This window comes from Thecamonas trahens (assembly GCF_000142905.1).
Source record: "Thecamonas trahens ATCC 50062 unplaced genomic scaffold supercont1.15, whole genome shotgun sequence".
Classification (NCBI taxonomy): Eukaryota; order Apusomonadida; family Apusomonadidae; genus Thecamonas; species Thecamonas trahens.
The window spans coordinates 151,168-167,023 of NW_013657665.1; the positions used below are offsets into that span (position 1 = coordinate 151,168).

General features: G+C 63.7%; 7 protein-coding genes across 7 annotated transcripts; 3 read left to right on the forward strand and 4 right to left on the reverse strand.

Moving 5' to 3' along the window:
- Positions 1 to 237: 237 nt before the first annotated feature.
- On the forward strand, positions 238 to 2,017 carry AMSG_02506 (major facilitator superfamily transporter MFS_1; the record flags this gene model as incomplete). Its single annotated transcript, XM_013903971.1, has 2 exons — positions 238 to 1,962; positions 2,007 to 2,017. Exons 1-2 carry the CDS (start codon positions 285 to 287, stop codon positions 2,015 to 2,017), a joined length of 1,689 nt encoding a protein of 562 aa, XP_013759425.1. The 5' UTR covers positions 238 to 284.
- Positions 2,018 to 2,120: 103 nt separating this feature from the next.
- AMSG_02507 (uncharacterized protein) lies at positions 2,121 to 5,128 on the reverse strand (the record flags this gene model as incomplete). Its single annotated transcript, XM_013903972.1, has 2 exons — positions 2,121 to 3,020; positions 3,050 to 5,128. 2 exons carry the CDS (start codon positions 5,126 to 5,128, stop codon positions 2,121 to 2,123), a joined length of 2,979 nt encoding a protein of 992 aa, XP_013759426.1.
- Positions 5,129 to 5,235: 107 nt separating this feature from the next.
- On the reverse strand, positions 5,236 to 6,176 carry AMSG_02508 (pyrroline-5-carboxylate reductase). The gene has a single exon (XM_013903973.1). It carries the CDS (start codon positions 6,153 to 6,155, stop codon positions 5,253 to 5,255), a length of 903 nt encoding a protein of 300 aa, XP_013759427.1. The 5' UTR covers positions 6,156 to 6,176; the 3' UTR covers positions 5,236 to 5,252.
- Positions 6,177 to 6,785: 609 nt separating this feature from the next.
- On the reverse strand, positions 6,786 to 8,527 carry AMSG_02509 (succinyl-diaminopimelate desuccinylase). Its single transcript, XM_013903974.1, has 2 exons — positions 8,495 to 8,527; positions 6,786 to 8,322 (listed from the first exon to the last, which is right to left on the reverse strand). The coding sequence occupies exons 1-2, from the start codon at positions 8,497 to 8,499 to the stop codon at positions 6,897 to 6,899; spliced, it is 1,431 nt and encodes a 476-aa protein (XP_013759428.1). The 5' UTR covers positions 8,500 to 8,527; the 3' UTR covers positions 6,786 to 6,896.
- A 141-nt stretch (positions 8,528 to 8,668) lies between these two features.
- AMSG_02510 (GDSL esterase/lipase) lies at positions 8,669 to 9,675 on the reverse strand (the record flags this gene model as incomplete). The annotated part of the gene is made up of 1 exon (XM_013903975.1): positions 8,669 to 9,675. The coding sequence occupies exon 1, from the start codon at positions 9,587 to 9,589 to the stop codon at positions 8,669 to 8,671; it is 921 nt and encodes a 306-aa protein (XP_013759429.1). The 5' UTR covers positions 9,590 to 9,675.
- Positions 9,676 to 11,174: 1,499 nt separating this feature from the next.
- Positions 11,175 to 12,293, forward strand: AMSG_02511 (uncharacterized protein). The gene is made up of 2 exons (XM_013903976.1): positions 11,175 to 11,297; positions 11,379 to 12,293. The coding sequence occupies exons 1-2, from the start codon at positions 11,225 to 11,227 to the stop codon at positions 12,179 to 12,181; spliced, it is 876 nt and encodes a 291-aa protein (XP_013759430.1). The 5' UTR covers positions 11,175 to 11,224; the 3' UTR covers positions 12,182 to 12,293.
- Positions 12,294 to 12,324: 31 nt separating this feature from the next.
- On the forward strand, positions 12,325 to 15,759 carry AMSG_02512 (resistance-nodulation-cell division superfamily protein; the record flags this gene model as incomplete). Its single annotated transcript, XM_013903977.1, has 3 exons — positions 12,325 to 12,530; positions 12,628 to 13,714; positions 13,849 to 15,759. The coding sequence occupies 3 exons, from the start codon at positions 12,325 to 12,327 to the stop codon at positions 15,757 to 15,759; spliced, it is 3,204 nt and encodes a 1,067-aa protein (XP_013759431.1).
- Positions 15,760 to 15,856: the final 97 nt, after the last annotated feature.

Genomic DNA, 15,856 nt, shown 5'->3' on the forward strand with positions numbered 1-15,856 from the left:
GGGGGTTGGGTGCTAGGTGAGTGAGCATGTGTGTGTAAGGACGGGGGGGGGGGGGGGGGAGGGGGTGGCGAGCCTGGCTCGGCAGCAAAGCCGGAAAGGGCCGCAAAGGAGCCCGAGTCGATGGCGATCACGTGGGCGATGATGTCGGTCGGACCGAGTTCCAGGAGGGGACAAAACGGATGCCATGCGGGATGGGAGGGGGAGGCGGTGGCGTGCGGATAGAGATGATTGCATTGGCAGGATCGTGCGAGGCCGTGTCCCGGGCACCCGTGTCCCGGGCACCCATGTCCGCGGGCGAGCGTGCAGGTGCAAGGGGCGCAGGCGCGGTGCCTGGGGCGACAAGGCCACCCCACTCTGACCGGCGCCTCTTCCCTCAGCACGAGCCCAAGCCCGAGCTCAAGATTGGAATCGAAAGTGCCGTCGGCAGTGAGACGATGGCTCGGAGCGGCGGCGAGGCGCGGCGCGTGCCGCCGCCGGCAAGGGGTAGTCGGGCGCGGCCAAAGGTGGTCATTCCGTCCGGGATGCCGAGCAAAGCCGAGGAGCGGGCGCTGCTGACCGGCGAGTCGGAGCATGGCATCACGGCCAGTTCGACGCGGGCGCGGCGGTCGGCGCGGCTGGACGACGACGACGATGTGTGGGCGGCGACAGCCGGGTGCTGGCACGAGGCGGGCGATGGCGATGGCGATGACGCAGGCGGCGACGGGCTCGCTGGTGAGAACGGTGGTGGTGATGGCGAGACAGCGTCGTTCGACAGCGGATGCGGGGCTTATGTCTCGTTGCTGCGGCGGAACGCGGCGTTCCGGTGGCTGCTGGTCGGTGGCTTTGTCACCGGGCTCGGCACTTGGTTCAACGAGGTGGCTACGCTTGTCGTTCTGCAGCGTTACACATCGTCGGCATTCATGGTCTCGCTCTACTTTATCATTCGGCTTCTAGCCTCGGCACTTTTCTCGCCGGTGGCGGGCGTGGTCGTCGACTCGGTGCCCAAGATCAAACTGCTGCTGGGATGCGATGTGGCGTCGACGGTGCTGGTGTGCGGCTACCTTTTGGTCACTTCGTCCGAGACATTGTGGATCGTGTACGTCAACGTGGTGCTCATCGGCATCCTCTCCGCGCTCTTTCGTCCGTCCAAGACAGCGCTTGTAGCCGAGATGGTGGCACCCGGCGAGGATCTCGAGCTCGCCAACGCGCTCGACTCGATGATCAACTCGCTCACCTTTGCGCTCGGCTCGGCGGGCTCGGGTCTCGTCACCGGCTTGCTCGGCACGGCGCCAGCATACATCTTTGACGCGTCCTCGTTTGCTTTCTCTGCCGGGTGCATGGTGATGGTGATGCAGTTGGCTGCCGGCGGGAGCGGCTACACGCTCGTTGTGGACTCTGGCAGCGCGTCGGCTGATGACGCTGCCGGGGACGGCGACAGCGAGTGGGCAGTTGACACCGACACGAGCGGGTCAGCGGTGGTGCGATGGGCAAAAGCTTATGCTGCGGGCCTCTCGTTTGTGTTCATCAAGCGGCCACTGCTTGGAGTTCTGGCGGTGATCATGGCGGGCTTCAAGTTTGCCGACGCTGCAAACGACCTCGTCATGACACGGCTCGTTCAACGCGAGTACTCGATGGGCAAGTCCAACTCGGGGCTCGGCCTTGGCCTATCGTTTGTGGCTGTCTCGATCGGCATTGTTCTGGGTCCGTTTGCCATGCGTCGCATCCAGGCCTCGGTCTACGCCCAAGTGCTGCCGCTTGATGGCCGGCTGGCGTTTATGCAGGCGGGCATCGGTCTGGCCGGCATCGGCTTCTTCGTCGTTGCCCTCGACCTCCACGTGGCGGCCTACATGGGAGCGATGTGTCTGGTTGGCGTTGGCATCTCGTTCATGTGGGTCCAGGCATGGACTACGCTACAGGAGCTCGCAATTCCCGCCATCCGCGGGCGGGTTCTCTCGACAGCGTCATCGCTGCGGCTGCTCTTTGGTGCGCTGGCCTTTTACCTCTCGTCGGTTCTCGTCGACGGCGAGGACTGGAGTGAGACCAAGGTCGAGGCGGTTCTCTCTGCGCTCCCCTGCGGCATCTTGTTTTTGGCCATGGTCGGCGTTCGGCGTCTGGCGCTGCAGCCAGAAGCGGCTGACGGATCAGGCAGTGGCAGTGGTTGATGCGCCGGTGAGCGCCGATACGGCGGAGCGGGCCCGCGCCCGCTCCGCCTGCGCAGCATCGGCGTTAGTGCGGGCGTGGGCAAGCTGGCCTTTGAGCCTAGCCACGGTCGTGCGCAGCACGCCAAGCATGACCTCCGACGACGCCGAGGCCCCGGGAAGCTGGGCGTTGGCGGCGGCGTCGTCGAGCATAGCTTGCCACTCTGTCAGCTCGGCGGTGAGAGAGTCGACCTTGGCAGAAGCGTCCATTAGCTGAGCCTCGGTAGCGAGAACGTCGCGGACAGCCGAGTGAGTCGCTGCAGCGGTGTTTTCATCAACAACGCGCGAGCGCGCGGTCGGGGTAAAAGCGAGCTTGGCCTTGTGTAGCCGCGGCGGCGACGGCGGCACGTTTGAGCTTGAGCGCGGGAGCGGGCGAAGCGGCCGCGGCAGTGGGCGCGGGCCGAGCGGACCCATCAGCTCCAGGTCTGGAACTCGCGGCGGTGGTCGCGGCGGCGGAAGCGCGTCGTCATGCACAATTGGCGGAAGCCGCGCTGCCGTCCGGGCATTGCGCTCGAGACGCAACGCGTTGGCGCCCCCAAACAACAGGGCCAGGCCCTGACGGAGCTGAAAGGCATGGTGCATCTTGAGGGCGCGGGTGCGTGCTGCATTGCGGAGGCGCATACGCTCGACAAAGGCCTGCCAGCCGCGCCACGCCCGTGCTTCGAGCCTGCTTGCCCAGAACGAGAGCGCGAGAACGTTGGCCTCGCGATCAGCAACAGCAGCGGATGTCCGCTGACGCCACACTATGAGCGCAGCCTTGCCAGCACGGACATGGCTGGCCCGCGCAACGGCAGCTCCAGCGGTGCGGAGCTTGTCGGCACGCGCAGCAGCAATGCGCCACTTCTGGAGCGTGGACCGCAGAGCACGCCGACGAAAAAGGCGTTTGCCACGTTGTGGGCGCGCCGGGCCACCACTGCCCGCTCAGCTTGAACACGCCAGCGAGCCATGAGCTGACGCTTGACGCGCGGGCCAAGCACGGCCGCCTCAAAGTAAGCGACCCGATCGGCAAGAGCGGCCGAGCGTGAGAGCGAGGCCTGGGTAAACGCACGCCACGCCGCCAAGCTCACGGCCTTGCGGCGAGCAACCCAGAAGAGAGCGGCGGTGGCGGCGGCGGCGCGATCGGAACGCGCGTCGCCAGCATGGCGAGCGAGTGCTGTCAATACTTTGGTCTTGGTTTTGCGAACCCAGAACAAGGCGGCAGTCCCAGCGGCAGCGCGATCACGCTTGACAGCGCAAACATGAGCGCGGAGCGCAGCAAAGCCGGCAGTGAGAAGGCGGCGGTCGTCAGCCCGAGCAGCAGTTCGCCAAGCGTTGAGCTCGACAGCCGCAGCCTTCACGTTGGCGCGGAGGGCAGCAAAGACCTTGCTCGCCAGCTGGGCCCGATGGAAGGCAGCAGCGAGTACAAAAGCAGCAGTCTCAGCGGCAGCACGCGAGGCGGTGGTCGCCCAGCTCCGCAGCGTCTTGCGGGCAAGACTGGCATTGGCGTGGGCGGAGGCGCGCGCAGCTGCGTCCCGGATGGCAATCCTTGTGGCAAGATGGTGACGCCAAAGAGCGAGGACGGTGGCGCCAAGATTGGCAGCGTACGTGGCGTCGGCCTTGGTCAGGAGAGCAGCATGAGTCTGGCGTGCACGTAGCCGATCACGCCACATGGCCCAGGCCAGCGCCATCCGGCCCTGCTCCCTGATGGACACTGCCTCTGCAGCAGTGGCCACGAGCGCAGAGATGCGGCAGTGCTCGCGCCGCCAGGCGCAGAACGCATGCAGGCTGAGTGCGGCGTCGCGATGAGCAGCAGCCAGTGCCATGCGCGGTGCGTCACGAGCAGAGGCAGAAGCTTTGGCAGCGGCAGCCCAGGCGCGAAGCATCAACGCTGCGGACCGAGCTGGCCGCCTCGCGGCAAAGCCGTCAGCTTTGGCCTCCAGGGCACGTCCATCCGCGCGGAGAGACTTGAAGGCGGCCATGCCTGCAACAAGGCGGTTGTGGCGGAGCACGGCAAGGCGGGTCAGCCAGCAGTCAAAGGCTTTGGACTTGAGGCGGGCGCAGAGGAAGACAAAGGCGCGACCACTGGCGGCATAGTACTTGCGGCGGCGGGCGACATAACTCTGCCAGGCGACCACGGCGCGGCGCTCCAGTGCGGCAGTCCGATACAGGTCTGCGCGCTTGCGCTTGGCTGCTGCAATGGCGGCCTCGATGTGGCGGCGACGAAAGGTGCGAAAGACTCGGCTACCGAGGGTGCGGAGTCGGAAGGCTCGGACGGCGGCAGCGGTGCGCCAGGAGGCAAAGGCGGAGCGAACAATCATGGCGCCACGGTGGGCGTCGGCGGCGATTGCAGCAGCGCGGCGAGCATAGACACGGGCTGCACTGACGCGCCAGGCTGCAAAGGCGGCTCTGGCCAAGCGATCAGAGGCGAGGACGCGGAAGGAAGCGAGAGCGGCTTCGCGGGTGGCCCGCTCCTGGAGTAGCGAGCGCCAGGCGGCAAGGCTGCGACGTTGCAGCGCATACGAGTAGTGCAGGCCGGCGACAAACTCGCGCTTCCAGTGCGAGCGGGCGTCGGCGACGGCGGCGCGCCAAGAGTCAAAGGCCGAGCGGAGGAGCGAGGTCGGGGTTGAAGCGGCCGTAGGCACAGGCTCAGGTGCGGCGGAGCGCAGGCGCGGGGTACGGACCGGCGAGACGAAAGGATCAGGCTTGGGCGGATCAAGCACGGCCGCCCGCAGCGAGCGCTTGATGGCGTTGAGCTCCGAAGTAGCGGCGACGGCGGCCTTGTTGGCGGCGACAAAGTCGGTGTCGGCGTCGGCGTCCGGACGTGTTGGCGCCAGCGCGGGCGGCGGCGAGACCGGAAGTGGCGCGGAAGTATGCGGCGGTGGGCGGCGTCGACGGCGTCGACGGCGACGTGGCGGTGCCCCTGTCTCAGACAGAGGTCTGTCTGGCTCCAAAGAGGCCGCAAAGTACTCCATGGGCAGGTGGGAGGAGGGGGGGAGGGGGGCTGTGTGTTTGGCGCCAAGTGCTGATCTTGATCAACACCGCGATCGATCGCCAGTGTCGCCGGTGGTCGAGGGCAACGTGGAGAGCAGGCAGAGTTTAAGCATCGGTGGAAGGCTCGGCTGCGGCAGCAGCAGCCATGTCGTCGAGGGCCTTGCCCATCTCGACGGAGCGGGCGGCTCCGGCCCGGATGGCGTCGACGAGGATGGCGCGCCAGTTGCGCTCGTCCAGGACGGAGAGAGCAGCGGCGGTGGTGCCGTTGGGCGAGGTGACCTCGGTGCGGAGGCGTGTGGCCGGAAAGTCGTCGTGGGAGGCGAGGTATGAGGCGGCACCGACAATGGTGCCGCGGACGAGATCACGGGCAAGCTGTGGCTCCAGGCCGAGGATGGAGCCGGCATCAAGAAAGGCCTCAGCCATGGCAAAGATGTATGCCGGGCCGGAGCCGGCGAGGGCAGTGACAGCATGCATGGCGTCTTCAGGGACGGTGACGACGGCGTCGGCGGCCGGCTCAAAGAGGGTGGTGAGGGCGACAAGGGCGTCGGCCGACGCCTTGTGGGCCGGATCGGCGGCGGCGAGTGAGAGCGTGCCCGAGCCGATGGCCATCGGCGTCGACGGCATGCCACGGATGACGACGACGTTCGGCGGGAGCGCACCGTGGAGAGCGGCGAGGCTGAGGCCAGCGGCGAGCGAGACGACGACGGTACCGTCGGCGAGCCGCGGCGTGCCGTCAGCGGCGTCCTTGGCAAGGAACGCGGCTGTAGCGAGGATGGCCGCGGGCTTGAGGGCGAGGACGACAATGTCGGCACCGACGCACGCCCGGTGCGTCGCGTCGGGCGCCTGGAACGGCTCGGCGTTGTGAGACGCCGCATATGCGTCGAGCGTCGCCTGCGAGCGGGTGGCGAGGCGGATGTTGGCCTTAGTGCTCGCAAGCGAGCGGAGGACGGCGGTGCCCATGTTGCCGCCGCCAACAATAGTGACCGTGAGAGAATCAGAAGAAGACATTGTACTGTGTGGTAAAGTCGAGTGTGCGTGGGAAAAGCGCGCTGCAGGGACGAGGACGTGGCGTGATGAGGTCGCCGAGAGCGGAGGATACGTAGGCATGACTCACTCGGTGGGGATGGGACAGCAAAAAATTTCCATCAAAGCTCGGTGGAACGAGCAGCCGCACTTGAGCCTCGTTTATGAGCTGTATGGCATGCGGAGAGAGTAGATGAGGTAACGGTTGTGTTTAAAATAGTTGCAAGGTGACGTGTGAGGGGTGACGCGGTGTGTAGATGGTGAGCTGGTGAATACGAGGGATACACGAGGGGATCTCCGAGGGGATAGCAGTGACGATGTGACAGATAGCTGGAGGTGTGTCTGCCGTGATGAGGCAACAGACCCAAGAAAACCATTAATTATTACATCTTGGGTGGGAGGAATACAAATATATATATGACAATGTAAATACAATTGAAGTTTTGAAATTCAATTATAGTGTGATAATTTGATATGTTTTTATTTATATATTTATATATAAGTAAATAGTTACTGAGTAGTTTGCGTTTGGAAAGGCAGAACCGCCATGACCAGGCGTTGGAGGTCAAGTTTTTATCCTTGATCATGAATCTATCACCGTGACTCATATAACGGATCCGCTCTCCACCACCACTCCACCACCCCACCATCACCCAAGGCTACTACCACCAAACGTGTTCGATGCTGCTCTATTGCTTATGTCAATACAAAGCCAAGTCTCCCATCTCAGCGCGCAGCGTGCGAGGCAAGGATGTACGAGACCGAGGCGGTGAGCTTCTTGGCAAAGCCAATATCAAAAGACTCGTCCGGACCGTGCGCGTTTGCCGAGCCGTCCAGCACACCAGCAACCATAAAGCCTGCGCTCGGGTAGCGCTCGCCGAGCATGCCCATAAAGGGAATGGACCAGCCCTCGCCGAGGAACATGGCGTCGTTGCCGTAGAAGGCGCGCGAGGCGCCGTGCATGGCCTCGAGCTGCCAGGCCGGCTCCGGCGGGGCGTTCCAGCCCGAGCCGGCGTGATCGCCGTCGACAGTGACGACCGCACCATACGGCGGATCGCGGGTGAGCTCGTCGCGAATGTACTGCGCGGCAGCGGCCGAGTCAACGGTGGGCGGGAGGCGGAACGAGAGCTTGAGGGTCGTCGACGCGCGGAGAACGTTGCCGGCAACAGCTGACGGCGGGAGACCGTCGGCGCCGGTCACCGTCAGCGTCGGCTTCCACGTCTTAGCCAGGATGGCCTCAGTTGGATCTGTGGTCATCGGGCCGGCGCCGGAGACCCACGGGAAACAGCGCAGGACCGAGTCGCCGAGCGCAGCGCCGGCGGCCGCAGCCTGCTCCAGCCGAGCCGCCGGAATGTCGGCATGGAACGCCGCGCCGAGAACCTCACCGGTGACGGCGTTCTCCACGCGGTCAACGAGCTTGCGAGCGATGCGGAACGAGTCCGGGACAATGCCCGACGCCGCACCCGAGTGCACACCGTCGTTGAGGATGCCGACGGTGAGGTTGACGTTGATGGCGCCGCGGAGCGAGGTGGTTGACCACAGGTGCTCTAGGTCGGACGCCCCCGAGTCGAGGCAGACCACAAAGTCGACGGCCCCGATGCGCTCCGAAAGCTGGTCGACGTAGTATGGGAGGTCGACCGACGAAGACTCCTCCGAAGCCTCGACAAGAACCACGCACCGCGAGTGCGGAATGCCCTGCTCCTGCAGCGCCTTGATGGCGGTGACCGAGGCAAAGATGCCATAGCCATCGTCAGCACCGCCGCGACCAAAGAGACGCCCGTCGCGGACAACCGGCGTATGCGGGCCAAGGCCATCCGACCAGTCGTCGGTCATCGGCGGCTGCTTGTCGAGGTGTGCGTACAGGAGGACCGTCTCGCCCGACGCCACGCCCGGCGACGCGTCGATGGTGGCAAAGATGAGCGGCGTCCGACCCTCCTCCTTCACTACCTCCAGCGCAATGCCGGCCACATCCTGCTGCTTCACCCAATCAACCATCAACTCCACCGCCTGGTCCATGTACCCGTTGGTCGCCCACTCGGGGTCGTAGTCGGGCGACTGGTTGGGGATGCGGATGTAGTCCGACAGCGCAGGCAGGATGCTCTCATCCCACTTGGCCGTGCAGTACGCCAAAGCCTGGTCGCAGTTGATAGTACTGTGCGTGGAGGGGGGAGGGGGGGGGGGAGGTGAGGGGTTGGCTTGGCTGTCCTTGTCTCCGACCCAACTACTCCGGCTCTCTCCTTCCCACTCCTCAGCAAACCTTCACACACACACACACACACACACACACACACACACACACACACACACACACATGTCGTGCGTACTTCATTGTCCTTGCTTCTTACTCCTTTACTCAGTGCCAGAGAAGTGGTTGCCTGGATACCTGCATCCAAGCCAAACGCCCACCCAGGCATGTGACGTCGCCATGACCGTCGCGCCAGCCGGCTCGAGTCGCACGGCCATCGCCGCAGCCTCTCTCCATACGCACTTGATTGCCATTATGTGTGTGAAATGACTCGCGGCGAGGCGGAAACGTCGGTCGAGGTTCCAGCACCGGCAGGCGCCAGCCGCGACGCTGATGCCGCAGCCGCGACATCGCGCGACGGCTGGTTGGCGTCGACATCAAACGAGGCGTCAACATCGCCAGCATCGATTCGCGAGTGATGCGGGAAGAAGAGCGGATGGTCGCCCACCACGTGCGGGAGGAGCGCCGAGAGCGCCGTGTACACAAACTCGTTGCCCTGCCGCGAGAGATGAAGGCCATCGCGGAGAAAGTGCGACCAGTTGTCCGGCGACGACGAGAGCATGAGTTCGCAGAGGTTGAGCGCATGGACCGTACGGTGTGGTGCAACAGGCGCGGCCCACTCGAGAGCCAGCTCATTGGCGACTGCCATCGCAGCTGCAGCGTACTCTTGCGCCATCTCAAGCGACCGCTCCGGCACGCCCGTCGCCTTCTTGCCGTACTTTTCCACCTGGAACGCCAGCCGCTGCTCGCGATGAACCGGCGGGCAGCCGATGACAACCAGCGTCAGCGGAATGGCCGACCCATCGGCCCACGCCGCCACCCGCAGGCAGATCTTCCGCAGGTTGGCCACAAATGCGTCGACAGGCACCGCCTGCCGGCTCCCGGGTGTCGATGCGTCATTGGCTCCAAAGAAGACCGTCACCACCGCCGACGAGTACAGGCCCCACGCCGACGCCGCCTGTGGCGCGTGCTTGACGGGGAACACTTTGTCTAGCGTCCGCACCGCCCACTCGGTGTTGTAGCCCGAGAAGCCGCGGTTGACAACGTCGCCGCGCCGCGTGAGCTGGGCAACCAGCCGCGCGCCCCACCCGCCGTTCTCGAACGCCTCTTGCGTGATCGAGTCCCCGAACGCCACCACCCGGCACAGCTGCGTCTCCCACTTCTCGTCCGCCATCGTCTTGGCCTTGCGTGCGTGTAACCGAGTGACGTGCTGAGACCTCGCTTCTTTCGAGTGTGTGAGAATCCTTTTAGGTTGTTGTAGACTTTGAGTGTCCACGGACCAGCCAAATCGAATGGGCTTCCTGCAGGTCGGGAACCCTTCAGGCCCGACTAGCCGCAAGCTTCCCCGTGAGCCTCGTCGCACGCATGATGCGCTTGGGCTTGGGGCCTGACCTTGGGTAAATGTCAGGACATGGATCGGGCCGACGTGAGCGCGAGCCGGGCCGAGTAGGGGTCATCCGCCACCCTGCAGGGGTGCAGGGGCTAGTTATCCAGCAAGGGAGAGCGTCTCCCTCCTGCCTTGGGACAGTTGGGTCGGATCGCGTGGGGAGGGGTCGCGGGGGGAGGGGGGGGGAGAGTTGGGCGTTGCGGTATGGCATTGACAATATGGACGAGACACAGCAGAGCCGTTGCGAGCTCCTGTGTTCCAGATCACGTGCTGGAGTTTTGTTGCAGGGAGTATAGCAGAAAGACACCATACAGGTGACTGCAGGGTGCCATCTGCTGTGGGATTGCGCGCCGGCCAAACAGTGCGAAAACCACTGATCTCATAGCAGCGAGAAGACGACCGCCTCAGAACACATCCGCAAGTGATGCAACCGTACAACTTGTTGGGTGTTCAACATCGACTGCAGCATACTATGGTCACTTGGAATCCATCACTGAGGCGTCGACGACCGACACTCCGTCTCATCGCACCCTCCAAGAGGCCATCCTATGTCCTGGTTGCAGCTCAGAACCACCGAGCATCCCGCGGCCCACCAGGGAGAGACTGGCAATGTGGATGATAATGCCGACAACATGTGACGACACTGGTTGCCGTCGGCGGACCGACGGCTGAATGGACACCTCCCCCGTCCCCCGTTGCAGGTGTGAGATAATGTGTGCGTGTGTGCTCCTGAGTCGATGAAGGGGGAGGGGCGGCCGATAGACGTCGCTGACTGTACTCGGACGACCGAGGTCGTTGGAGGCGCGCGCAGTTTCGGGTGCGACTAGATCGCTGGGCAGCCGGATGTGTTGAGTTTTACATTAGCTTGCCACAGCTGTAGTCGCTGCTGACCCGGCCCTCAAGGAGGGGGTGCGGCGGGAACAGAGGGGGAGGGGGGGAGGGGTGATTCTGGGTCATCCGAGCCCCTGGCGGCGGCTAGGTCGATGATGAGCCAGCTGGCGACGACTCTGCTGACGACGACCCCACCGCCGCCCGAGCCGGTGATCCATCGGGCGAGAGCGGAGGAGAGTCAGTTGCCAAGACGGTCTTCTCCCGCCCAAGGCACCACAAGCGAACGTTCTCCTTCGAGCTAAGCTCCTCAATGGCAACTGCCAAAGCCGACCTCGCCGACGAGGCATCGTCCACATTCACCAGGGTCTCGGTCACCTTTTTCCAGACCGTCCGATTGTCCTGCAATCGCAGGAGTGCAGCTTCATGACCCCACCCGCGCCCACAACGTCATCTTTCCCAACATCACCTCAATCGCCTCTCTTTGCTCTGCATCACCCACACCGTTTCTTACCCGCCAGGCTGCCCTTCCGGCCACCTTCACACGCCACACCCCTCTCGCCCTCTCGCCACCCTCTACACACATCGTCACACATGACAAGACCACCACCACGAAGCATACACCTGCTTTCCTTTGTCGCTCTCGCCTTTGCTCTCGCCTTCCTTCGTACGCTCTCCCGACACCCTCGTCCCCTCGTCCCCTCGTCCCCTCGTCCTCTTCTTACTCCGGCCACCCTCCCTACCACAGTCCCCGTCGTTGCTGCAACGTGCGGCAACGGAGCCATCGAAGCAGGGGAGACTTGCGACGATGGAAACACAACACCCGATGATGGGTGCGCCGCCAACTGCACTGCCGAGCCCGGGTGGACCTGCCCGCACCCCAACACCCGATGCCTTCCCAACGCCTCGACGTTCGCCGGGCGGACCACGACAACTGTCGCCGTCCTCGTTCTCTTGGTCGCCATCTTTGCGCTCTGCTGCGGATGCTGTATGAAGTGGTGGGGCGGCGGTTCCGGTGGAGCAGAGTCGCGCCGCGCCGCTGCCAACCAGCGCGCCCTACAGGAGGCCCTGCTGGAGAACATGGAGGATCTGGCTGGCGAGCGTGATGTCGCTGATGACTACTCGTCCGATGATGACAACGATGACATTCGTGCCTCGCTCGCCATGCCCTCCGGCACCAACCTTGCTACCGGTGACGACACGGACTTTAGCGAGTACGGTATCCGCGATGTCGAGCCCGAGCTCCTCGAGGTTGGCGACCACACCGTTTTCCGCAAGGCACCCGTCGCCATTCGTTTCATCGGCGAAACAGAGTTTGGCGAGGGCGAGTGGGTTGGCGTTGAGCTCCTCAAGGGCAAGGGCAAGCACGACGGCCGTGTCCAGGGCCGCCGCTACTTTTCTTGCGATCGCCCAGGCAAGGTTGCCCTCTTCTGCCGACGCAGCGCCCTCGGCCTCAAGCGCAAGAAGGACAAGGACCGCGCCGCAAAACGTGCCGCAGAGCACCGCCCACGTTCATCCCATCGCGCCACCCGCCACGCCTCGCGTCGCTAGTACATACAACTACCCCTCCCCCATCCATCGCCTACCTGCCGTCAGCGCCGCGCAACGCGGCACGGCACGCGCAACACTGATCGAAACTTCCACAGAGCTCTCTCGTCCCGGCGCAGACTCCGACAGGCACGTCGCCCACCTCCATGCCACGCCTCAACTTGGATGGCTGCCTGGGCAGGGCGCCCGAGTACGACCCGGCCGAACCCTACCCCACCTTCTACTTGGCCGAGCTCATCGTTGCCCATCCCAAGAAGCTCATGGCTGCCGTCATGGCCTTCTGCCTTCTCGTCAGTTTTGTCACCATGGCAGTCCATCCCATCAACATCGTCACTGCAGGAGACACCTTCCGGTACGGCCCGCCTCCCTCCTCCTCCCTCCCTCTCCCCCCCCCCCCGGTGCAGTCCCTTCCTCACGACTCACAACCACCCCCTCCCTCCCTCGTGCAGTGTTCGTGACACCCGCGTCGCCGAGTTCCAGGACGGCGTGGTAGAGGCCATTGCCGGCACCGACTTTGGAGAGCAAAAAGCTGAGGACTCGGCCCAGGCGCCCCGCTCTCAGGTCCACGATCCGCTCGTCCTTGTCTTTGAAGCCACCGGCGCTGCTTCCATCTACGACGAAATCGAGACCATTCGCATGTTTGAAGACGCTGTGCTCGGGTTCGGCACCTTTGACGACTTTTGCTACTCGCTCGCCACCGGGCCCGAGGCTCCCGCTCACCGCCCATGCGCCCGGCCGTACTCGATCACTTCGTACTTTTACCCGGAGCTCCTGCCGTCGCCGCCGCTTGGCCAGTCGTTTGCAAACGATACTTGCCTTCCGCAGCTTGCGCCGTCGTTCTCGATCTGCAACGGGAACGGATCCAACGTCCGCCCGCTGCTCAATGTCTCGACCACGCTCACCACCGTCGACGCGCGGTTCCCCGGCCAGCTCGATGAGTTTGTGCCTCCTTACTTTGATCCTGCCGCTCAACGCATCGCCTCGCCGCACACAAAGTCGGTCATCTCGTTTGGCTACCCGCTCGCCGGCTTCCGAAACGCTGATGACAACGTCGACGCCCAGGCCAAGGCCTACTCCAAGTTTATCGACGCGCTTGAGCCATTCCTCGACTCGCTCGGCTCGCCCAACTTAGAAGTGTACTACACCAACACGCTTCTGCTTTCTAAGCAGTTTGACAAGATCCTGGCCACTGATGCCATCTTTGTCGTCATGGCGATTGTCTTTGTTCTCATCTACATGTGGTTCCACTCGCGCTCGCTCTTCCTCGCCGGCCTTGGCATGCTCCACATTGTCATCTCTTTCCCCATGGCTTACTTTGTCTACCGTGTCATTCTCGGCGAGGAGTTCTTCCCCTTCCTCCTCTTCCTTGGCATCTACGTCGTCCTCGGCGTCGGCGCCGACGACGTTTTCATCTTCCTCGACGCATGGAAGCAGTCGGCCTTCATCCCCGGCGTCAATGCCTCGCTCGCCACCCGCATGGCTTGGACATACCGCCGCTCCGCACGCGCCATGCTCATCACCTCGGTCACCACCTCGGTTGCCTTTTCGCCAACGCCATCTCGCGCATTGCCCCCATTCGTGTCTTTGGCCTCTTTGTCGGCCTCCTCATTCTCCTCAACTTCATCCTTTGCATCACTTGGTTCCCCTGTGTTGTAGTCGTCTGGACACAGTACATTGAGCCGCGCTCGTGGCCGACGGTATGCATACATTGCTGGACGTGCAAGCTGACCAAGGGCGACGACGACGATGCTGACACTGCCGTCGACTCTGATCCCAATGCAGCCCATGTTCGCAACGCAGACATCACCCTTGGGCCTATGCCGCAGGCCTCGCACTCAGCGTCGGCTTCATCCTCCCCGTCGTCTTCGGCGTCGTCCTCCTCTTCGTCCTCGGCCTCTTCTTCTTCGTCGTCGTCAGGCTCGGGCTCCGGATCCTACGTTTCCGTTGCCGACGAGCAGCAGGAAGATTTGGAGCAAGCCGCGCCGTTGGCGCTGGACTCGGGTTCCGGCTCGTACTCGAGTTGCTACAGCAGCTCGGCATCGTCCAAGTCAAAGCCTGTGCCAGCTCAGCCGGCCGCAAGCTTGACGAGCCCAAGCACCTCGACCTCCGCGCACCGATCCACGTCGACGGCTGCTGCTGCAGCGCTTGCGGATGCATCAGCGTCCGAGCCAGAGCTGGTGCCGTTCTGCTGGGGCAAGTGCCTAACGCCCAAGCACCTCGAGCACGCGCGTGCCACGGAGAAGTTCTTTGGCGGACCCTACACCGAGTGGGCCTACCGCCTCCGCTACGGCATCCTCGCCGTCTTCCTCATTCTCATGATAGTCTTCATCGTGGTTGGTACTCAGCTGGCACCGGCCAAGGAGCCGGCCAAGTTCCTCGCCGACGACCATCCGCTCCAGCGCATGTTCACCATTTTGCAGTCGGGCTTTAAGCGCCAGGCTGAGGTTGTCAAGATTGCTCTTGCCTGGGGCGTGGCAGGCATCGACCGGGCCGGCACCGATCCCAACCGTCCAGGCGACCAGGGCGTTGTACGCTGGGACGAGGCCTTCGACGGCACCTCGGTTGCTGCCCAAAACCACATCCTCTCTGTCTGCACCCAGGCCCGTGCCGAGCCGTCAGTCCTCCGCCGCGAGGTCTTCTGCCCAATGGAGGGCCTGCGCGACTTTCGCCGTGACCGCGGTGAGGCCTTCCCCATCGCCGACAAGGCCGAGTTCCTTGGCGCGCTCCGCAACTACACCCTTTCCAAAGAGTCCGAGTTTAAGAGCGGTGACAACGCGGGCTTTGACGGGTGGCGGTTTGGCCGCAAGGACACCGTCGGCTTTGATTCCGTCTCGGGCGACCTGCGCCTGTTCATGATCCTGGTCAACACCACCATGTCGCCCGAGGCGACCGCCAAGGCCGTCGAGCCGATCTACGACAGCTGGGAGGCGTTTATGGTTCGCGTCAACGCCGGCGCACCCCCGGGCGTCTCCCACGGTGTCCAGACCACAGGAAAGTGGGTCCGCATGGCCACCGAGTTTGAGCTGGTCTCGGCCGTTTTTGTCGGCTTTGCCGTCTCGCTCGCAGTCTCTTACGTCGTCATCATCCTCGCCACCCAAAACATCTGGCTCGCCTCCATCACCATCTTTGCCATCACATGGGTCGTCTCTGCCATTGTAGCCATCATGGTTTGGCTTGGCTGGTCGCTCGGCATCATCGAAGCCATCTGCCTCGTCCTCATTGTCGGGCTCTCGGTCGACTACTCGCTCCATCTTGCTGTCCACTACAACGAGTCGCACGCGTCAAGCCGCAAGGAGCGCGTCCGCGAGGCCCTTGCCGACCTCGGCATCTCGGTCTTTTCCGCTTCGCTCACCACTATGGGATCTGCTTTCTTCATGACCTTCTCCCAGCTGCTCTTCTTTGTTGTTTTTGGCCTCTTTATCCTCATGGTCGTCCTCTTCTCGCTCGTCTCCGCCTTTGGCCTCCTCATCGCCCTCCTCAACATTGCTGGACCCATCGGCGACTGCGGCAACATCTTCAAGCCAAAAACGTGCTGTACCTGCCGCGAGGAGCCGGCCCCGCCATCTTTGGGTGAGCCCTGAGTGAGTAAACGCCGTGCTCGACTGCGCGTCGCCCCGAAAACGCGTGCAGCCCGAGTGAGTCACAGGTGCAGCGGCAGGTTGTGACTGTGGTGTCACT

Excerpts from the sequence above, each read along its gene's own strand:
- AMSG_02508 (XM_013903973.1), bottom strand. The coding sequence starts at position 6,155 with ATGTCTTCTTCTGATTCTCTCACGGTCACTATTGTTGGCGGCGGCAAC.
- AMSG_02511 (XM_013903976.1), top strand. The coding sequence starts at position 11,225 with ATGACAAGACCACCACCACGAAGCATACACCTGCTTTCCTTTGTCGCT. Across the intron at positions 11,298-11,378 it reads CTTTGCTCTCGCCTTCCTTC|TCCCCGTCGTTGCTGCAACG; the intron begins GTACGCTCTCCC and ends TCCCTACCACAG.